The 23813-nt window shown below is 46.1% G+C and overlaps 1 protein-coding gene across 1 annotated transcript in view; it reads left to right on the plus strand.

Moving 5' to 3' along the window:
* Window positions 1-21106, plus strand: part of Rai2 (retinoic acid induced 2) — a gene marked incomplete at its 5' end in the record, with an annotated part of 59377 nt that extends 38271 nt beyond the window's left edge. Inside the window, 1 exon segment of the mRNA XM_005409127.2 lies at window positions 19116-21106. Coding sequence (XP_005409184.1) covers window positions 19140-20738 — 1599 coding nt within the window. The 3' untranslated portion in view covers window positions 20739-21106.
* Window positions 21107-23813: the final 2707 nt, after the last annotated feature.

Consider the following 23813-nt stretch of genomic DNA (forward strand, 5'->3'; position numbering starts at 1 on the left):
CTCTCTCTCTCTCTCTCTCTCTCTCTCTCTCTCTCTCTCTCTCTCTCTCCTCTCTTTCCTCTTTCCTCTCCTGCGAGCACTGGAATACTATTATGCTGTGGTGTCCTCCTTTCAGGTCTTTGCTCAACTGACTCCATTTCAAAGAGGACTTGCCTCATCACCATCCTTAAAATAGTTCCTTCTCCAGCCTCTGCTCTGCGCCACTCTCAAGCCTTTTACCCTGATGTACCTCTTCTTAATGCTTAGCACCTTTAGAAAGCATGATGAGATGGAGACAAAGGAGCCAAGACAAAGTGCAGAGATAGAACCACATGTTGTGGAGTCCAGTGATGGGTTCACTCGTGTTTATTATTTTAAATTATATTAAAAGTAAATTTTTAAAATAAAATTAGAAAAAAGTGAGCCATATCTGGGACAGTGTTGTGAACCACTGATTATGATTTGGCAAATTCTATGCACATGAGGCTCAAAAATACAAATAAAAAAACAAGAATGCTAATTTGGCTGAAGGGGATTCCTCTTCCTACTGAGAGTTGGCATAGACAATCTGGAAAGATCCTAGGAACCCAGACATGATCCTACTTAAACATTCACTGGGAATTGGGCAGTTTCTATTTTACCAGCAGGTGTCTTTTCTCCCATTTCACAGACAAGGAAACTGCTGCTCAGAGAGGTTAAGGCACTTTCTCAACAGCACACAGTTCTCATGGTCAGAACCAGGGTTTGTGTGCAGGTCTATCTTGCATGCTCAAGCCTGTAGCAGTGACTCATAAAGCTTCTATGTGCTATTCCGGGGCTGAATAAATGTGTGTGACTGTGGCCAGCCTCTTATTGAGGAAATGGAAGATTTCTCTCCACCAGGCAAAATAGGAGACGTTTGCCCTAAAGGATTTTTTGCCTTTCACTCCAACTGGGGATTTTCTGGGTGCCTCATCCCAGAGAGCACTGAGGAAGTCTCAGTAGCAGCACTCTGAAGTCCCTTGCGCGGGGTCTTCTCAGTGGAGCAGCAGTTGTTGTCCAAATATATTTTGGCTCTTGCTGTCCTTAATACTCGCTCTCCTTTCCCAAATCCAAAGATACTGGCATGTCTTGGAAAGTGATCTTGGCTCAAAGCCTGATATCTATTCCACACTCTGGAGCCAGCTTTCCTTGGGGCCTCTGTTATTTTATTTCATTGAGCATTTGTGTTTGGAGGCTGACACTGCTGTCTCCTTTGTACCTGAGATAAAGAGCTCCTGGCAGTACCACAGGAAGCATCCTCTCCCCTTTCTACCAGCACCCCTCCGCTTCGTCTCCCCGTCCGCACTGAGCTCTGAAGCAGTCACAAATGCAGGCATGAGAACACTGAGGGCTTTTCTCCTTTCTGCAGTTCTTCGGTGGTATTGTAAATGTCTCTTTTCTAAATCAAAGGATTATTTGCCAAAAACAAAATGAAGAGACTTGTAAAGTGGTTAGCCAGTTTTGACATCTGTGTGCACCTATGTAACCGCCATCCAAAAGAGACTAGAAAACACTCCCATCACCCCAGAAAGGCTTGTTTCCAACCCATTCCTCCTCCTTCCTCCCCAGCACAACCATGTTCTGCCTTCACAGTATAAATATTTTTGCCTGTTTGTCTATTTTGTATCAATGAAATCCTGCAGAATGAATACTTTTGTATCTGGCTTCCTTCCTTGAACAGTGCTTTTGAGCTGTATCTGTGCCAGGACACATAGCAATAGTTGATTGCTTTTTATTGCTGAGTAGTATTCCATCGTGTAGATGGGGCACACACCTGGGGACACACATTTGGGTTGTTCCCAGTTTGTGGCTCTCATGAATAGAACAGATATGAACATCTGTGTGCAAGCATTCTTGTGAATAAATGCTTTTGCTTTGGGGGGAAGTATACCCAGGAGTAAAGTTGTGAAGCATACAGCAGGCAGCCATTGAATTTTATTAGAAAATTCCCGACAGCTCTTCATAGCAGTGGTACCATTTTATCAGCAGTGTGCACATGTTTTGGTTTCCCCTTGTCTTCATCAACTTAGAATTTATAATACTTTTCACTGCAATCTCTCTGATGAATATAATATGGACACTTTTTTTTTTATTATTTTAAAGGACACTTTAAAGGATTTTTGCAAGTATGTCAGTCAGTGCCAGCTCAGACACTGGGAAGGTCCTGTGGGAGGGAAATCTGGTGTTAAATTTTTATGGACAGGAGGTTTCCACTCATCATCCCTGCTCCTCAGACAGTCTTTCCAGCCCTGAGGGTTGTTTGTGGGCTGCCGCAGGCCAAGCCCAAGACCAAAGCCCCGAGGAGGGATCTAGGGAAAGGGAAGGAGGCAAGCAGGAGAGGCAGAGTGGAGAAGAGCCGGGGCCCCTGCACAGGGAGCTCAGAGTCACACTGTGACAGACAGCCACGGGAAACGTCCCAGGGCAGTACACATCCAGACACTGATAATCTAGCAAGTGAGTAGCCAGCAGGCACAGAGTAGTTCATAAGGCTGTTCAGGGAGTTCCAGCTGGCTGTCCTTTCAGCTGCAGTGACCACTTGCGGCAGATATAACACTCCCAAGGTATAATTGTGCCACCTTCCACTTGGCATAGGCAGCTGGAAATCCTCTAAAACCAATTACCAGGCACGGGACTAGGAGGGGGCAAGCATCAGAGCCATCCCTAGGGTTGCCAGTTCCGGGCTTTCCTGGATTTTCCAATCCTGACTGCACAAGGATGGAGGACTGCCTCTAAAATATTTCATCCAGCCAATATCATAAATCATGAATATCCCCAGTTTTACCCTTTCTTCAGAGTCATCATTGTGCTAATTAGCAAGACACCAAATTATCCAGTAAGGAAGACATTCTGAACTTTCCTGGAGCTCTTTAGCCAAGGCTCAAGTCTTGATGAAGATGAAGAGGTAAGTGGAAGCACCGGCATGGGGCTTCCTGACTGGAACTGTAGCTGCCACGCCCTGCGTGTGACTTTTGGCACTTGATTAGAGCAGTGGCTCTCCAGGTAAGGGCTTTGCCTGAATCCCAGACAGGAAATGTCTCACTGCAGTGCCTTTTAAGGAAAATTACAGGTACCACAATTCCTAGTCAACTATCTCTGGAACCAGGGGCTTAAGCCTGGGAAGAATTTTATTAGCCTTCACTGGGGCTGGTTCAATTCTGCTCTGACACTTATTACAGAGCCTGAGGCAAGTCTAGGTCTCTTGTCTATAAAAGCAAGAATAATGCCTGTCTACTTCTTGAGGTGATAGTGAAGGTTACAGAAGATATTTTGATAAACCTTTGCACATGAAAACCTTGATTGGATGGAATATCTTCTAATCAATTTAGTTGCTCCAGTGTCCTCTCCAAGGACCCAGTGTCTTCTGAAGAACTGGTATTTTTGCAGAGGAACCCAGACAGAGGGCAGTACTGTCCAAAACAGGGAAAAGCTTACTAGTAGTGACACCACACCTCGGTGGTCAGTGGAAAGAGAGGACATTTGAATGGGCAGTCTTTACCCAGGAAATCAGTTATGTAGGGCAACAAGGGAAAGTGATCCTAGACCCTGGAGCCCTAGATGGCAAACTCCCCCAGAGGACAATCCACCAGGGCCTGTCCTATAAAAACTCTGGGATAGGGGAAGGGTGGAAATTCCAGGCCTCCTTGTTCTATAAACTAGCAAGGGCCACCAGGAGCAAAGAGGGTCTTATCTCCTATCAGTTCCCCCTGACAAGAAGCCAGGTATGTCCACTTCTTATGTCCATTGGTTTATTTTGTGCCAGGCTGCTTCACTCTCCACCACCCCCATCTATGGCATGGGTGAGGCCACCCGAGGAGCTGCAGGGCAAGGCCAGGGGAGCAAGGCTGCTGATATCCCTGCCTCTTTCCTGCTTCCTGGAGCCACTCTCTTGCCCCTGCCAGTAATGTGAGTACCAATGCAATGGAGTCTTTCAATGGATATTTACGCAGTTACTGAGCAAGAATAATCTTGAATCCACATTAATAAATTGATCCAAATCAGGAAGAACAGCTAAGGATGCTTGGTACTTGAGCGGTAGGAAAGGTAGCAAGTGGAAGCTTGGAATTGGGCTCTGGGCACTTGGGCTGCTTCTGTAGTTTTGGTTTTCAGCCACTGAGGTTGAGGTGGGGAGGCTCTGAGCATGAAGGAAGCAATAGGATTTTCACTCCCAGAGGGCACAGGGTGGGTCCCAGGAAGCACTGTGCTAGCTAAGGTAGTACTGGCTGCTGTTACTAACAAATTGAGAAGTGTAGCAGGAATTTCAAACAAAACAGAAATTTACTTCTCACTCACATAAAGACCCAAGTAGATACTGCTGATGGCAGATGGCCCACCTCCAAGCCAAGACTCAGGCGTGGAGCCCCTCCCACCTTGTGGCTCTACTGACATCGTCAAGTAGCTTCCAAAAGTCCTCGTACATCAAGCTGAGGCAAGGAGAAAGGGACTGAAGCATCTGAAATGGGAGGAAGGATCGTGAGAGCAGGGCCTGAAAGTGGTGCCCATCACTTACTTCCATTCACAGTCTGTTGCCCAGCACGCTTAACTACAGGGAAGGCTGGGGGCAGTAGTCCAGGAAGAATGGGAAATGATCCCCATGAGCAGCCAGTCAGTCAGCCACAGATGAAATATTCCTGGGGAACGCTGGGAAGGAGCCTGTGCCTGGGATGCAGGCTATTCCGGGGGCATTCTATGATAGCCTTCTGTTACCATTACAGATACCTGCGATGATCAGCTTATAAAGACAAAAGGGTTATTTTGACTCTCCGAAGGTTTCAGTCCACAGTTAGCCATGTGGAGGAGCAAAACCATTCATCTCATGGGCAAGAAGTGGAAAAGAGAAGAAGACAAGGGCTTGGAGCCCCATTGTCCCCTTCAAGGGCATGCCCACAAACCTCTCACTAGGCCGTACCTCTTAATGGTTCCACTGTCTCCCAATAGTACAAAGCTGGAGGCTAAGCCTTGAACACATGGGCCTTTGGCCTACACTTATCCAAACCATAGTACCTGGGAAGCAAGAGCTGAGCTCTGAAAAGAAAAGAGCCCTGTTTAGGCTATGTCATTCAGTGTCCAATAGTCACTAGCAGCAGTGGTAAGGGTAGAGAAGGGAACTCACACAGGGCTGGGCCCGGAAGGCAAGGCTAGGCAGGACTGTCCAAGATGCAGAAGAAAGCCAAGGAGTTCTAGGAACTGATTGGAGACGGGAGACTCTCCCCATTTTCTGACCACTTTCCTTGCCCCATGTGACTCCACACTTTGCCAGGAACCTTTGCCCTCCCTTCCCCCACCTCTCCAAGGCCTGCCTTTCTTAAAGGAATGGTGTTCGTATTCTGGAAAGCTCTATCCCTTCCTCTTATCAAAAACAGCCATCTTTTGGGGATTCACAGCTCAGTTCCTGAATGATCCAACAAATCAAGTCCCACCCAAGGTGGTACCAATCTGCTGGGGTTGCTGAGAAACCAAGATGAGAAAATGACTATAAAATACCTAGCAGGGTGCCTGGCACATGATAAGTCAATGCTTACTAATTGGTTTATTATTATCATATTGTGAGTGTGTGAGCGGGAGGCAGTGAGGGAGCTAGCAAAGCCCTATAAACTAAACTGCCTCTGTTTTCCCCCGCAACCTGGTGGTCTCACTATTGAATTCAGCTCATTGAGGCCGATGAAGACATCCAAACTGTGTTGGCTGTGTGAACAAACCTTTAGGGCGCAAGGGTAACTGCCAAGGGGTGACCCTGAGCACCCTTGAAGGAGCCGGACACCCCTCTAAACGTTCCAAACACCCTTGTGTCTTTTCTAAGTCCTCACTAGCCCTGAGCTCCAGCAGCTCAGCCAGCTGGCCTGTCCCGCACACCCCTATCCTCTTGTGCCTCTCCTCCAGGCCTGCACTTCTGGAAAATCCTCCTTCATTCTGCTATCTCCCCTGCTGAAATACTACCAAGGCTGCATGATTCAGTTCACATGTGACCTGAGACAGTAAAGTTTTCATGATTGCAATTCACAGGGAGAATACCAGCAGTGGAACAGGTGAGGAAACGCAGGAACTGGCGTGAATCCTGATTTGAGGGTCCTCCTTGACTGTTAGAGGGAAAGAGGTGGCTTCATTCCTGTTTGCCCACTACGTGTGTGCTGTCTGCCTTGTGAACACATGCATTCCGGAAGGACCCTGGCCCTGAATGCAGCAGGAAGTCACACCTACAGTCTTCACTGCCAACAGGCCAGATGTTACGCAGCCAGTCCTCTTCCTGCCCCAGCCCAGCTTTGTATTGTTTATGCTGTATTCGCTCCAACCATGACCCTTGCTGTAAGATAAAAACAGTGAATTTTGAAGGACTTCAAAAGAGTCACCAGCCCTGAGACTGTGTTGTTCTACTCTTGAAAGAGCTTGCCTCCAGGCCAGAGAGGTGCTTTTGACAAAGCAGAATTCCAGAAAGAAGTCTTCCTGTTTAGAAGATGAGCACTCCCCACCCATGTCTTCCTGCATTGTCTGCGTACTTCTTGGGTCGAGGTTATTATTATTAATTTTTTTAGGCAGTGTGCAGTTGATGAAGTGCAGTAGTGTTTATTTATTTATTGTTTTTTTGGTCCCTGAGTTGGAACACAAGATCACTAGAAATGAAACTCCCTCTGTGACTCATCCCGGGAGCATCTTGCACTCCAGCCAGCACAAATATGATTAAAGGAACTTTCTGGAGGGCCCCAGTTACAGTTTAACAAAGGAGCACATCAGCCAAGCTGACCGTCTCTTATATATTTGCTTTTAGAAAGATAGTCATCTCTGGCTCAGGAATGTTCTACAGAGTCTCCCAGCATTCCTCAGTGGAACAGAGCTCTAGGTGCCTGCAGTGGCAACCTGCTTGATACATTAAAATCCTTTCTTTCCTATCTCACAGTTTTACCCCTCTACTGGCGTTTTCCGGGAGCTTCTCTCAAATAAATGATTTTCAGTCAAATCTTCACCTAGGGGTCTTTCTATCAGAGCACTACTAAAGCTAAAACAACTAGCCAGCTGGGTTCACCAAAAGCCCACAGGTTCCCTGCCTCACCATGTTCACCATGCCTGGCAAGTCCTAGTTTCTGTAGTAGCTGTAGCTCTGCAGTAGCGTCTTGTACTGGGGGCACTGTCCCTTGCCGGCCTGTAATTTCTGTATGGAAACCTAGTGAGGCAGAAACCAGAATTTCAGGAGGTAGCCAGTTTGCTAACAGGCTCTTGTGCCCTGAGGTAAAGACAACTCTGGTTACTGCTAAAATCTCTGCACTTGGGAGGTACATATTCAGGTAGTTCCTTTTGGGTAAGCAATAAATGTTTGCTGATTGAGTCCCTGTGGGAATGAATAAGAGTTGATTGTCTTTTCTTCCCCTTAAATGTAAGGGTTGGGACTGTCTTACTCACTTTTCTCTTTGCTGGGACACAATGCCCAACACCCCCAACTTAGAGAAGAGGTTTATTTTGGCTCACGATTATAGTCCATAGTCAGCTGGCTCCAAAACAGAACCACATGGCAGAGAGGCAGGACCAGAGGAAAATCTGCTCACATCTGCTCATTTCATGGTGGTGGGAAAACAGAGAGAGTGAAGGGAGGAAGACAGAAGGGAGATAACCCTTCCAGGCCACGCCCCCAGTGACCCGCCTCCTTTGCCCCAGCTCTGCCTCACAACCTCCCATTTAGCTATAAGCCCCATCACCCAGTTACCTTCCAAAAGCCCCACCTCCAAGAGCATGAGGCCCTGTGGGACATCTAGATATAAACCATTCAGGTGCTTTTTAATGGAGGCAATAAACTTAATCACAGTTCTAGGTTTTTGTCTCTACGGAGAAATGTCAAGACAGGAGGGTTCTTTATAATTGGTATCTGCAGCTCCTCAGTTAAGAGTTTCATCTCTTGGTACATGGTTTTATCACCGACTGGATCGTGCTTATTATACCGATAAAGAAAACACAATATTTATGTCTTATTAGTCATACACCTTATTGAGAATGAGTTACCTACCTCTTTCTGGAAAATCCAGTTTTGATGGGAGAAATCCAATTCTGAATGTCCAAGGAGGAGCAGGATCTAAACTAGGCAAAAATGAAGATCTGACACCAACAGAACATAAATTTACATATGTCATCAGTTTTTATTTTTTATTAGTACATGTCTGCATTGCATGATGATTACATTTCTTGTATAGAGTCGGCACATGTCCGTAACACATCTCCATTCTTTTTTCATCCCCTTCTCTTTCCCTCCCTCCAGCTCTTGATTCCCTTCCCATTTGAAAAAGACCTCCCTGTTCAGGATTAGCTATCTTTTAATTTGCTCTTTATTTAGGTTTTGGGTTTCTCCTATAAGAGAAACTATGTGATACTTAAGCTTGTGTGTCTGATTTATTTCACATAATATTATGGTCTCAGAATGCATCCATTTTCCTGGAAATGACTCTATCTATGTTCATGGCAGAGTAGTACACCATTGTGAGTAAATACCACATTCTTTTTATCTATTCACCTGTTAATGGACATATAAGCTGCTTCCAAGACTTAAATGTTATACATTGCGCTACTATAGTATGAATTTATCACTGTAACATGATGTTTTTAACTCTTTTGGGAAGATGACAAGAGGGGGAATAGCTGGGTTGAATGGAATTTCTATTTTTTAGGGATTTCTATGCTGATTTCCATAACAGTTGTACTAGTTTACACTCCCACCCACAGTGTAGAAGGGTTCCTTTTTCCATAGCCTTGCCAGTACTTGTTGTTACTGGAATTTTTTTTTCTAGGCCTAATAGCATAGCCAGGTCACAAGTGAATGTGCTTTGTGATTTTGAAAGAATGGGCAAAATTCTGTCAAAATGTGGACCAGTGTCTGTGCATACCGTAGTACCTGTACTTGTAAATAATGTTCTGTTTTTCACCATGTTCTCACTGTGCTAAGAAGCTGCAATCTCACCTCCTCCTCTGCCGCACCTTGCAGCAACCAAACTGTTGCAGCCTGACAATACCAATGTGTCAGTTGAACAACTTGTGGCCCATTGAACTCTCATTCTATATTTCTCACAGCTTCCCTCAGTTTCTCTGTATTTTACCACTTTCCTGACTGAGCACTCTCATGTGGACATATACATACTTCTCTCCTTCCACTTCTGCCTAGTTACCTCATGAAATCTATTGTTTTCTCTTTCCTCGTTATCCTTTCTCTCCCTTCCACTTTTCCTTTGTTTTTGTGAGAAAATGACCCTAATCACCTCGCATAAGTAGGGGAGGAGAGCTATCCAGGCTCTTGCCAGAGAAGGAGAACTGAAAGATGTTAAGTTCAATTATACACAGTCAAAAGGTGGCAACTTGAGAACCTTGAAAGTGCTTATGAGTTCATATGCAAGATGCCTAGGGCTGTGGGTACTCTTCTTTCTCCTCAAGCCCTCCATTCTGAATAAGAAATAGAGTTTTCTGTATCTATATGACAGTTTTCCTGCCATCATTAGGTTCTCATATTACAACAGCATCGTTCTCTATTTTCACTGCATGTTTCAACTATGTTGGGGGACAAGGGAGTTTGGGGCTGGCCTGGAAATGTTGCCATCGGGTGTGTCACTAGTTCTATGGTAAGTGCCTTCCCAGTTCCCAGCGGCTGACTTTCAAATGAACATTTGAACAAACAGGGTTATAAATGTGCAAACTTGTTCAGATGCCAAGGGAGTATTTGTGATGTTACTCCACATGACCAAAGCAAATATGTATGGCCAGTGGGTTTGATGAGGAAGGCAGTGATGCAAGATAACAACAAGGATGATAATGACGATGGTGATGGTAACAAGAATGATGAAGATGAAGACAATGACAACAGTACTAACTCTAGTGACACTTATGACTGTTATAGGGATTATGGAGCCAATGATGATGATGACAAGGATAATAACAGTAGACTTGATTTACTGCACATTTTCCACGTGCCAGGCATTCCACCAAGAATTTTAGGTTATATCCCTTTATCATTACAACGACCCCATGTGATAGAGATTTTTTAAATCGTCATTTTACGCAGAGGGAAATTGAGGCTGAGAACTAACTTGCCCAAGGTCACACAACTAACAAAGCTAGGCAGAACTGAAAATTGAAGCTAGGCCTGTCTGAGCTCAAAACTTCCACTCCCACTGACTTTCACAGGAGCCCAGAATCCACAGTGAACTGGCACTGACTTCTTGCTAGTGGTTGGTGAGGGGCTCCCAGGCGTTAGGAGAAGTGGAAAATCTGAACTCCAGTCCTTTGTACTTTAGAATTCTGCACCCCTTCCTTCTAGTGACCCCTCAGAGGGTCTATTTCTGGCATGCTGGCCTCTGGAAAATGTCCCACTAATGACACAGGATTATAAACACTCTTTTTCCCAGAACAAAAATTTAACCTTTGTATCTCAACCTAATTAGAAGTATTTTCTCTTCCAGAGGCAGGTTTTCCCCCTCTTTGTTCCAAGTTTAAGAGATTTCTTTGTAGCCAGAACAACTTCCCTCAGCTCTGGTTCTTCAAGATGATAGTCCCTGGCCTGAGAGCTTACATATGACCTGTGTTCCTGCAGGATGTCATCCCTCTGGTTCCAGCACTGGAAGGTGTTTTGGGTCTGAGTGTCAGGCGGAAAGCTGTAGGATAGGGCCGTGACCAAATGCAAGGGCAGGCACTTGCTGGCTCACGTAGTTTGCTGTACGGGGGAGCATCCTTTGCCGCCACCACCAGTTCTTCCTAATTGCCTCTGTGATGCTGAGGTGTGCCTCCCACCTTTCCCTGAACCTCACCAAGACTTGAGGAGGACATTTCTTTCCTCTTAGCATTAGAGGAAGCCTCCTCTGGAAAATAAACATTGATTGTTCTCTATCTTAGAAAGGTTCTTGGACTAACATGTTCACCTACAAATATCTGGGGACTGACATCTTTCCTTTAGATAGATACTTATTCCTTGTGACAGGTAAGCTTCATTTTCAGTTTGACTGTATTAAGAGACATGATTGAATCAGGGACTCATCTATGGATTAATCTACTGATGTCCATAGCTGAATGTTCTGTTAGAAGCTGGGGATCAGTTGTAGGAGGTGGCTCACTTGGATCATGCCTTTAGAGGGCATATCTCTTGCGATCACCCTTCTCTATTCTCTGCTTCCTGGCAGCCATGAAGTGAGCAGCTTTGCCCCACCATGCTTTTCTGCCATGATGTTTCTGCCATGAAGCCAGATGTACTGAATCCTCCAAAACTATGGGCCCAGATCATACTCTTCTCCTTTAATTTGTTTGTGTTTGGTATTTTACCCTTGCAACAAGAAACCTGACCAATGTACTTCTTCATTTCTGAAAGAAATATGGACCTTAAAGGAGCCTTTACAGAAGTAGATAACCATGGGAGAATATGGATTTGGTTAATATCTTGAGATTGATGCTGAGAGCCAAAGCATCAGAGAAAGTGGTACCAGGGTGGAGGAATAAGAGTTTCTTGCCTGGCACACAGTAGATACCAATATTATTTTTGAATGAACAGATGAATGGACATGAGTCTAGTACCTGACTCCAACCCCACACTCAGGCCTATGTGATCCCAAGGGCCATCATAGACCTTTGTGTAGGCAGGTTAACAGTAGTCAAGAATAGGAAATGAGGCCACAAATACAGCGACATCTGACATTATCTACCAGAGAGAGTAAGGAGGCAGAGTGTCCTCTCCAGCCAGTCTCCCAGATTTCTCTTGAGCTTTGGTAAAACCCAGCAAAAGCTTGGAAAATTGGGCCTGTGATCTCTTGTCTTCCTCCTTCTAATTCTGCTTGACTTCCCACACCTACCCATCCTTCTGGACCCACAGCAGTTCCTCCTTAGGAACTCGGAGAAGGCTGGATTTGACTCCTCAGCAAGTACTACTTGCTCCTGGGAAGACTGAGTAAGAGTAAGGCATACCCCATGTTACAGAAGAGGAGTCTGGGCTTCAGGGGTATAAAGTGACTTTCCTACAGCTGTGAAAAGTTCATATGTGTCTTGAATCTCTGACTTCTATTTCAGCAATTATCTATTAGGCATCACTGACTTAAGGGAGGTATTCTTTTCTATGAAGCTCTTTGATCTTCAAACCTTTTCATTAGTGAAAATTAAGTGTACAGAATAATAGTGTGTGAATATGACATATTTTGATTATTTTTACTCTCCTATTCCCCCCCTTGTCTTTCCCTCCCTTCTCTCCTCTGTGCCTTCGCACTTCTCTAACAGTCTCCTTTCCACTTTTATGTCATTTTTTTCCTTTTTAGATTTCACAACATGTGAAAAAACTTGTGATAGTTACCTTTTGAGTGGCTTATTTTGCTTAACATGAATTATTAGCTAGCTTTGTATCACTGGGACAAAATACCTGACATACACAACTTATTTTGGCTTATGGTTTCAGAGGTTTCAGTCCATGGTTAGCTGGTTCCAAGGCACACATATGGTGGAAGGGTGTGGTGGAGAAAAGCTGCTGACCTCATGGCACTTGAAAGAAGAGAGACAGGGTATAAGCCAGAAAAGAAGAGGTCAGGAACAAGATATAATCCCCAAGGTCACACCCCCCAAACCTACTCAGGTACACCCAGAAATGTATTCTACTAATCTCCTAGGACTCTCTCAAGCCATTTAAGTGGATAATCAAGATTAACCTTCACACATGATTCCACTTACTCTTCTTTCCAGCTTAATAATATTCTTTTGTGTATATCTACCACATTTTCTTTATTCATTCATCCATTGATGAGTACCTAGGCTCTTCATCAAATTCTTTTTGACATTTAGATAATTGAACCAAAATATTCCACTTACTTTGGTGTTAGGTCCTGGTTATAATAGTGATGCCCTACTGCTAGCTGGTTAATTTTGTGGTCAGTGTGTCAGAGTGAAGTGCTCCTCAATGTTCTGACATTTGAAATGAAAGCAGTGGTTCAGGGAATGTATATTAAATAGTGTATTGGGGAACTCATTTCCAAAGCTAATTTGGGTAGTCATATTCCTTTTGGAGGCTGTGTAGATCTCTAGATGTGAAAGGCAATCAACCATAAGGCAGGTGACTATTTTGTATATTCTTCATATTTTAACCAGTTTGGGAATACAATCATGTGGTAATTATGCTCATGGCTTTGGTGAAAAGGTTCTGTGCTGATGTTTAAAGCTCAGAAAATTTAATCACTGGGGCAAGTAATTGACAATTATTGCACCCTATGAAGAGAGAAAAAACATTTTTTACTCAGTTGGAATTACTTCTTATGTAGTGCATCCTAGGTTTTGAATGTCAAAATCTTATTGTATTACAGAACAAAAATCATGCTTTCCTCATTTGACTAATAGTGAGTGGCTGGCGATTTTTATACTGAAATAGGTCAGGCATTGAGAGTGTAGCTTAAGTACTGTGTTAAAAGGAGACTCAGAATAGAATACGGATGGAAGGGGGCAGGATTCTTAGCAGAATGTATCTAGGAGGGAGGGACCCTTGCAGGAGGAAGAAACATCTCAGCTCTGCCTGGGGATGGGAACAGAGGGAGACACTGTGAGGGCCAGAGCAGAAGTTGAGGGAGTTTGGGATATTAATCATCTCAGTCTTTTCTGTATAGTAAGAAGGAAAGTCGATCACTAAAAAGTTTGGATCACCGGCTGCTTTGTGCTCTGGTCTTTTGACTGGGCTTCCCAGCCTGACTGTACATTAGAATCATCTGAAGAATTTTTTTTAAATTCCAGTGCTCAAGCTGCTTCCCAGAGCAATTAAATCAGCCTTGGGAGTGAGACCTTGGCATTGATTTTGTTTTGTTGTGTTGTGTTTTTTGTGTGTTTTGTTTTGTGCTTTGAGACAGAGTCTCACTATGTAGTTCAAGCTGGCCTTGAACTACCTGTATAGCCAAGTTGGCCTCAAACTTGTGGCGATCCTCCTGCCTCAGCCTTGAGAGTGCTGGGATTATGGGTGTGCACCACCGCACCTGGTGGCATTGGTATTTCTCAATGCTCCCCAAAATTCCCATTTATAGCCTCGTTTGAGAATCAGTGGTATATCAGTGTGTCTGAGATTTTAAAATCTTGTTGAGATGCAGAGTGTGCCTCTGGGTCTGGGGTGTGGCCCCAGACTGCATTTCTAGGCAGCGCCTGGGTGATGCAACTTCTCCAAGGAGCCCACTTTCTGCAATCAGGGCATTGACGATCCAGTATTGACCAGAAATAATTGATGGCTGCCTACATACTCTTAAAAAAGCAGTTGTTGCTATTTTACAGTTGGAAAAGACATTTTCAGAAAACTTTCAAATATGTACCATGTAATGCCTTGGGCAGCAATGGACTACATACGTGACAGTGATCCCATAAGATTATCCCACAAGTAACATCATAACCATCTTAGTTTGTGCAAGCAGCTCTGTGGTGTTTGCACAATGGCAAAATCAGTCAACTCTGTGGTTCTTAGAGCATGACCTTGTCATTACTGACACATGACAATCATTTAAAGAATGATTATTTTAGAAGACGAGCAGCTTATTTTACAGTACTGGGGATTGAACCCAGGGCCTTATCACTGAGCTACATCTCCAGCCTTTTAAAAAATTATTTTGTTTTTATCTTCAGACAGGGTCTTACTGAATCTCTGCATTGCCTGGGTTTGGTTCTAACTTCTGATCCTCCTGCCTCAGCCTTCCAGAGTACTGGGATGACAGGCACGTGCCATCACGACCAGTTCAAGCAATTCATTTTGATAGGAAAATCTAGACAGTGACTTGATTCTACAGACAGTGGGCCTGTGCCTACAGGATAAAGATGAAAACACCAGGTTCAGGGAGGCTCAAGTATTCATCCATGCAACAATTCATCCAGAAAATATTTCCTAAGCACCTACTGTCCACCAGGCATAGTGGCAGGAGAAATAAGTGAATAGGCAGTCCCCGTAACAGGGTGGTCCTGCTAGAAAGATTAAGTTGGGGTCCTGTGGGAGCTCAGTGAGGTTGGGGGAAGATCTCAGAGGAAGGGATTTGGGGGCTGAGTCCTCAAAGTCTGACAGATAAGCAGGGGTTGGCTGGGTGAAGACAGAAGCCAGACAGGGCCGCAGGGTGAGAGGCAGACTCTAGGAAGAGCCAGCCTCTCATATAATTAGATCTGTGCAGTGCTTGTATGAGAAGTTGAAATAATTTCGTGATCCCCTCAAGTCTTCTATCCCAGCTACTAACCCAGACATCCCTTCCCCCGCTTCGCCTCTACCCTAGGCCCTGAGGCTTTTCCCCAAAGTCTGCATCTGGAGGTCCCTGTGGGATACCGCTGGGGCAAGGCCCTAGCAACTGGCTGAGGGCCAAGAGACCGAGGATCTCCAACAACCTGCAGATCCAGATTGCTCACACTGCCCTTATTTACCGATGCCACCCCCACACCCAGTGATAAGGGGCACAAGGGGAATAGATGGGTGGCTGCATTTGAACCCATTTGAAAATGGCATTTTGCAAAACTCAGATTGTTTCCTACATCTCTGAAGAGTTTCACACCCCCTGTGCTTGAGCATTAGCCTGTGGCTCCTGAAATGCTCCTTGATTTGAAGAGGCCCGGAGCCCACTCTGCCCACACTAATCAGTAGCTTGGCTGAGCAGGGAGGACGAGGACGGGCCTCTGCCTTCCCTCCAGTCATTAGCTGGCTTCTTGGCTCATCCTCAGGGACAGAGACTTGCCCTTTGAACTATCAATTCATGAGCCGATTTTTATTCTCCAAGCATAGCTGAGACTTTCAGGATCAGCTCCTGCAGCAGCAACGCCCACAGCAGCAGCACTGCATGCACAGCCCCCCTTGGCTGCTGACTCAGAGGCAGAGGGGGCATGCCTGCTGGCAGGTTGAACATCGAGGGGAGAGAGTTCTGAGAGGAAGAGGGAGAGGGCCTTTCTGGGAGGTGGAAGGGTGCATAATGGAAGCAGAGTTCACAGTTTCTTCATCTGGCTACTCCTGGGGAGAGCGCTGTACCTGGTCGGGGATGAGGAGCTCACAAGCCTTTGCCAGTGGCCACTGGTTTTCCAGAGAAGGGACCACCTTTGGCTGAGGGCTGTTACGTTGGAAGATGTGGGAGGGAACTTTTTGCCAGAGGCCTCCTTTCCCTTTGCTCCTGACGTACTGCATATTGTTCCCCTCTACCTTCACCCTGGGCTGGCCTGCACCCCATTGCACCTCAGCTTTGATCCAGAGATATGGAGGCCTCAGCAGGGGACTGAAGGCCTTCTGTCTTGGGAAGGCAGGCTGGGACAGGTGGGTAACGAAGTAGGTTGAAACAGTGACCCGCCCCCATACACGTACACTCCAGCCACACAACCATAGCCACTTCAGGCTGCAGTCCTCCAAGAAAGGAACTCCAGTGACGAGAGAAACAGGTGAGACTCCTGGTAGAGGAGAAAGAATGAACAACAATGCCATGAATTTAGTGCAAAGGACCTGGTCTCCACTGTGAAGAAATCTTACACTCCAGTGCTCTTCCTTGGAGGCCTCTGTGGGCACATGCACTCCACGTGGATGGAGAGGCTGGAGGAACTGCTTTAGGCAGGAAACAAAATACAAGGAGAGGTGTAGCCCCCACAGGTCCCATGGGAGAAACAGAGCCTGGGCTTGGCCTTGAACTCTACTTGCAGCTTCAGCGCACCCTTAAACTAATTATTTAAGTTCCCTGTGGAATCAGTTTCTCCCTCAACAAAGTGGACATAATTCTAGGACCCGGTGGCAGGGTCATTCTGAAGACTGAATTGAGGTAGTGCATGGGGAGTTTCAGCTCTTGCCAACTGTGGGAGGGCAGGGGCCTGTGTGAGGTGCCTCACCCTGGCATGGTCCTCTCCTCACTTTTGAGGAGGGTTCTGGGGAGTCAGCAGTCCTAGATCAGAGCCAGGCATAGGGAAGAGTGAGGTTTCCCAGGAAACAAAGTGAGCTGGTACCTGAGCTGAAGGTGTGTGTGAGGAGCAGGTGGAGGAGACCTGTATAAGTTTGCTCTCTCTTCCTTGGGAGAAGGTTGAGCAAAACAGGCAGGGAGAAAGGGATCCATTTCTGGAAGGGCAGACAGATGCATCCATCATGAGGGGGCAGTGATACAGTTGGATAATGCTAACCCTGCAGGAAGCCTGAAGAAGGCACAGAGCATATCTTGACTTCTGCTGGGTTGCCATACAATTCGCCTTGGATGGGTAGCCACTGGTGCCTTTTCTGACTGTCCTTTTCCTCTTTGGTCCCACCTCAGCTTCCCTTCAGCTTTTAATCACCTTTCCCAGCATGGCCACAGTGAGGGACAGGTGAGAATCTTGTAGAGGAGGCACTTGTCCTGCGGGTCTTCACAGGGCTGCATGCAGGTGCCAGCGAGAGGTGTCCTGCTGCTGTTGTTGCCTCTTCTGGCATCTCTGGTGCCTTCAGACTCTACATCTCCATGAAAGCTGGTACCTTGTCTCTTTCACTCATGACTTCAACCCTAGCCTTCAGCAAAGTGCTGGCATGCAGTGGACATTTGGCAAATGAGCTGGTTGGATGGTGAATGAATGCACACATGTGTGAATGAATAATTTATTGGAGCCACGGTGTTTTCTGAGGTGAATCAAGGAGCACTCGTCTCATGAAGAACAAGCCCTTCAGCTGGGGCAAGCCCTCTCAGCCTCTCTGGGGCCAGGCTTCCCTCCAGCTCTGCCCTAAGGGGATTTCTTCCCAGCATGCTGGGTCATCTTGTGGTTTCCAAAGGGCACCCTTCCCATAAGGAGACAGGCTCTTTTGCAGGCGCTGCAGTGCACTGTGCCAAGAGCAAGGCCCGCCAGTCACTCTCCACAGAGTTGTTTGCACAGCATCCTTCCCCTCTCCCTCCTGCCTCAGAGAAACTCCTTGTTCTGTGCATTTAACAAGTTTTGATTGCCTGGAAATATCAGAGTTGTTCATTCATTACAGCTACTTTCTTGTAGTGAGATATTATTTGCTTATTTCTAAACCCATGCTATGCTGGGTCACCTCTCTTTCTTGCTTGGGAGGTTGTGTTGGTACTATGGGGCGAGGAGAAGAGGACAAGATGATCATAGGACTAAGTTCTACACAGCTGAGACAGGTGAGATCAAGGACCTGAGTTGCCCCAGGCCTGCCCAGTGAAACTGAGGATTATTGAACTATTATTGAGCCCAACCAGACTCCAGCGCTGCACAGATCCCTGAGTTAGACATGGTGCCTGCTTTCTCCATGGTAACGAGGCTAAATATGGACGCGTTTCCATGGAGAGCCCTATCGCAGCTGCAGCCCTGCTTCCTCCAGGAAGTACACGCACTGGGCTCCTTTGGCCTTTCAGGAGGTGGCCAGGGGCTTTCAGGAGGTTCCTGGGACATCAAGAGGACATTTCTCATCTTTGAGGATTTGGTTTCCGGCAAGCATTCCATTTCTCCACTCAGACCTAGAATCATCAACATCCCCTCGTCTTGGTAGGTAGATGTTAGGAGAGGTCACAAACCATACGGATGAGCCGATTGGAAAAGCGGTGCTGGACCTGATGGCCGTTCAGGCAAGCCATGCCATCTTCATCCTGCTTCAGGGAATGGATTTTCCTGTTATCAGGAGGAAGAGGATGTCATTGGTCAGAGGGAAGCATCCAGACAACTGTAACGACCCTTGTGTAAATGCACCGCTCTTGGGCTCATCAAACCGCTTTTGGAAGAATTATTGCTACAGTTTTTAAAATGCTTTCTCAAAATTTCCACAATTTTAAAATAATTTCATAATTATTGCTACCAAGGGTGTTTTAATGCTCCCTTCCATATTCATAGAATATTCAAATGTGACAAGGTTTTATTTTCCCTTAAGGGAAAGTAAGTTTTTGTTCCTTATTTGAATTTGAACAAGTCAAATCTTTGCATATCTTAACTGTCTGACATAGCAGTGTGGAATGAAACTTTGTTTCTGTTGAAAGCTAAACATGAAGGTAAGTATTAGGCTTAAAAATACCCTGTTGAACATCACTTGACTACTTAGAGATTACATCATCTGTGCTTATAGTTTAATCGTCTGTTAAATTGGGGCTCTCCAAGCACAGCTGATCACATGGCTATGTTCGTGTACATTAGGAAATATCTATAATGTAGCTATTCCTTCCTTCTTAAGGAAGACTGATATTGTGTGCTCTGTGTTGCAGGCCAAGAGGCAGCAGAGCCGAGTGATGGATGACCTGCAGTCCCCGAACCTCCCCATGGACATGACCGACTCCCCTCCTACCTTGGCCAATAGCAGGCTGGAGAATGGGATGGCCCAGCTGATCACCACTGAGGCCTGGAACATCAACTCCGCCGACCTGGTCAAGAAGGCCCTGGTGACCGTGCCAGCACCCTCCATTCTGAATGCTCCTGCGGAGTCCCAGAGCGGCATGGCTCTGAAGGTGGCAGCCACCGTGCTGCAGCCCCTGTGTCTCGGGGAGAGTCCGGTGGTGATGCCCATTCACATGCAGGTGGAGGGGAGCTCTGCACCAGAGCTCAACCCCAATGGTAATGCCACCTACGTCATGACCACACAGGGCCCTGTGCAGTTGCCCGTGGTGCTGGAGCAGCATGTCTTCCAGCACCTCAACTCCCCTCTGGTCCTGCCACAGGAGGCCCCATGCTCCTCCAATGCCATCCACAATAACCTCTTCCAGGGGGCCGAGGACTCTGAGGCCCAGCCCCAGCTCCTGGATCTGAGGATCCCCAGCCAGCCGCAGGAACCCACATTGCCATTTGAAGCTGTGCTCCAGAATTTGTTCCCCTCCCAGGGCTCTCTCGGCCCCCCACCCTGTCAGCCTCCTCCTAGCTATGCCCCGGTGCCACCACAGCCCTTTAATTCCCCCTTGTCTCCCCTGGTCCCGCCCGCCACCCTCTTGGTGCCCTACCCTGTGATCGTCCCCTTGCCAGTGCCAGTCCCCATTCCCATCCCCATCCCAGTGCCTCAGAGTTCTGAATCCAAGTACAGTCCCAGTTTCCCCAAGCCTCCATCTTCCTTCAGCCTGCACTCTTTTAAAGGCACGCAGACCCCCCTGGAAAAGGATGAACTAAAGCCCTTAGACATCCTCCAACCGAAGGAGTACTTCCAACTCAGCCGCCACACAGTCATCAAGATGGGGAGTGAGAATGAGGCTCTGGACCTCTCCATGAAGTCGGTACCCTGGCTTAAGGCTGGTGAGGTCAGTCCACCGATCTTCCAGGAGGATGCGGCCCTAGACTTGTCACTGGCAGCCCACCGGAAGTCTGAGCCTCCCCCTGAGACACTGTATGACAGCAATGGGTCAGGGGACAGCCCAGGTCAGACCGTGATAGAGAAACTTCCCGGTGGCATGGAAGTGCCCTTTCCCCCTGCCACACCCCGCGAGGCCTCAACCACAATGGATAGCCACATGGGCAGCAGCAGTACTGCTGAGATGGTCAGCCAGGCCAGCCAGGCCAGCCAGCCGAGCAGCGAGGTCAAGGCTGAGAATAACATTGAGATTGGGAGCGAGTCCCAGGCAGCTAAGGTCATCGTTTCAGTTGAAGACGCTGTGCCTACCATCTTCTGTGGAAAGATCAAAGGCCTCTCGGGGGTATCCACCAAAAACTTCTCCTTCAAAAGAGAAGACTCTGTGCTTCAGGGCTATGACATCAACAGCCAAGGAGAAGACTCCATGGGAAATGCGGAGTCCCTTAGGAAACCCATCAAAAACCGGAGCATAAAGTTAAAGAAAGTGAACTCACAGGAAATACATATGCTCCCAATCAAAAAACAACGGCTGGCCACCTTTTTTCCAAGAAAGTAAATAATGGCTTTTTAAAATTTTTATGATTAAAACATGGGGAAAGGTGCATTGGTTTTTTAAAAAGGCATTTAAAACAAATTATCTTTGTTAATTATTTGGGGGAGTAGGTGGGAAATGGAAAGGTGAATCGGCTCTAGAGGCCCTGTAAGCTAGTATCATTTTCTTTTTTAATTTTTGACTTTTCACAAAGGAATAAATAAGAGCAACCTATTTTTCAAGCAGATTGCACATTTTTTGCAGCTTTAATGGAATATTGGGTGAATCGGAGGGGTAAAAAAGCTATTTTCATTGCCACAAAGTGCTTTGATGATGTAATACCTAATAAAAGGTAGGATGACTATTTCACAATAAATGTTTGTTTGCACTAATTAGTTGCAGTATTCTGTCATTTATAAAATGTGCATCCCTTAACTGGCATGATTTGGCCAAAACTCTTGCTTTGTAAAGAGCTGTAAGCTATCTGTGTCTAGAGACCTAAGCTCTTCGGGTATAGTGGGGAATATTGCCCTATGCCCCCATGAAAGGTGGACTTTATGTATAACCTTGAGCAAGTTGCTTCCCCTTCTAGGCTTTGGGGGCATTTATAAAAACGTGGCAAAAAGAAGGACCAGGGAAGTGAGTTTCAAGTACTCAAGGCCCCTTCCAGTTCACGCAGTTCTTGAATGTGTCAAATTTTATGCCTGGACCTTCTACATACTAAAACAAATGTGTCTGAAAGAGAAAGGAGCTTGCTTCCCTCCTCCCCTACCCAAGACTTTAGCTGGAAAGGGCCTTCTTTTCAAGGGCAATGAGAGCATTGTTCCCACTGATGGAAAATCTTGCAAGTCAAAAGTCTGACTGCAGGCCACTCAGAATAAGAGGAAAGTTGGTAGCTGGTGCATTTAGATATAAATATCCTCCAGCCTTGGGGATGGGATCAGGAAACGAAGAGAAACTCGTTTTTTGTTAGTTTAACCCAGTGGTTCTCAAATGAGGGTGATTTTGCCTCTCCCCGGCATCTGGCAGGGCCTGGAGACACTTTTAGTTGTCGCTACTGAGAAAGGGAGTCCTACTGACATCTACTGGTTAGGAACCAGGGGTGCTGCTACATCCTATAGTGCACAAGGCCACCCCCGCAAAACAAAGGATGATCTGACCAGAAATGTCAGTGGTGCTGAGGCCAAGAAGTCCTGGTTAAAAGCTATTTCTTGACGGATGGAAGTGATGCGTCTGGAAGGAGAGAACAGAGTGTTACTCTTCCCTGACAACAGAAAGCCGCCCACACAAACGAGGCACTGTGAGCGTGCATTTAAAATAGACCTGCTAGGTGGCACATCACACTTGTGTCTGAAACTGTGCTGGTGAGAGACTGATTCGCCCATGGCTGCTTTACACTTAGAGCGCTTTCTTTCACTTCTTGCAATTAGTATGTATCCAGCTGTTATTGTGAACAGAACAGGAGGAAAAGCAGTTGCAGACTGTTCTTTTATTACCAGACGCTCTGTGTATAGGGTTACAATTTTAGCTAGTCCTGTACCATACACCCAGAGTGGATTTTCTCTGTTACGCTCTTTTCTGTGTTGTTAAAATTTATTTTTCAAAGTGTGACCATTTTTTTTTCAAAGTGCAACCAAATGGCAGTTTCACATCAGGCCAACTAATCGCAGTCTCCAGCATCAGTCTGACTCCATCTTTTCAGCTTCTACCTGGTACAGTTTGTTGTTGTTGTTTGTGCCTTTTTTTCAATTCTTATTCCCAGTGTGAGTTTTTGGCCATGCTTCCTGAGCGTGGCACGTGCATTCTAGTTTCAAATCAAACGCAAATGTGCCTAGAGCCTAGTGTTTCCTGTTCGCCTGTTGTCTCTTTGCGTGCTTGCAGTAGTTTCTGTTGCCATGCTGTGCCGGACAGCCTTTCTATCCCAGCCAGTAGGACCTGTGTCTTCACAGTGGATTGGGGTTGCTTATGTGGATTTAGGGAACAAAACTTGCAATTTGCCCTTTAGAATCAAGTGCTTAAAGCTGAGTGACACACAAGTGGAAAGGAAAGCATTTGCAGCCTATAATTACCTTATAAACCTCAAACCACAAATTTCTCTTTGTTGTATTGGGGATGCCCTTCTTTCTGCAGATGGTAGCTCTGGTTAGGTGAGAAAGGCTGGCTCCACAGGCAGTCTTGGGTGTTGAGGCAGTGTGGGCCAACCCCAGGCTCAGGTGGATTTCTGGACTAGGCCTCCCCACCTACCCGAGCCATGCCTTTTGATATGTTTGAAGGCTCCATCCGGAGTATTGTTATAGGCCAGGGTTTTGCTACTGAGGCAACAACACCCTCTGCCTACCCCCTTCCCGCCTTTGATGGAAACTGGAATCCAATCTGCTTAGTTACATGCAAGCCAGGGAATCAAGAGAGGGGAAAGGCTCCATTACTGTGGTCAAAGTGAGCCTGGAGTTTGTGGTGGTTTAATTCTACACTCCTTCCCCAGGCAGAAGTGTGTAGCCATTTACATTACCTTTCAGAGTTAGCAGCCTGGAGCTGTGGTTCCTGGTCTGAGGAAAATGATCCCCAAGGGGTGCACCAAGTGGGTTACTGACAAAACTCTCAAGCCCTGTTATTTTTCTACTTAATTCTACAAGCTGTGGTCACTTATTTCCCCACCCCTCACAACTGTCTCCAGGTAATCCACTTTTAGCTTTCAGCAGTGCAAGATTTCCACCAGGATTTTTTTTCATAAATTAATTTCTCACCTATCCTTCAGATATTTTGGGTCAACTAGCCTAAGATCAGCCTTTCAGGTTTTTGTTAAGGAAATATTAGTCCTCAGGAATGTTGATATTTGCTTAGACTTGTCAAGATGGCTTCAGCTGGCTTCAAGTCAGAATGATAAAAAATTGGAACAAATCATTATGACATGTATTTGGGCTAGTGATTTTCTGGTAGAGTCAAAAGTATTTGATCTAGAAGGGAGAAGGATTTAAAGAACATACACTTGCTATCCTAAGCACGGAAGTTCTTGCCAATGAGTAGAAAATTCTAAAGTTGTAGTTAAAGGTTGGTTTAGATTCAAAGGCAAAACTGTCATACTTTTAGTATGAGAAAAAT

This window comes from Chinchilla lanigera, unplaced genomic scaffold (genome assembly GCF_000276665.1).
Source record: "Chinchilla lanigera isolate Chin_1 unplaced genomic scaffold, ChiLan1.0 scaffold00118, whole genome shotgun sequence".
In the NCBI taxonomy this organism is placed as follows: Eukaryota; Metazoa; Chordata; class Mammalia; order Rodentia; family Chinchillidae; genus Chinchilla; species Chinchilla lanigera.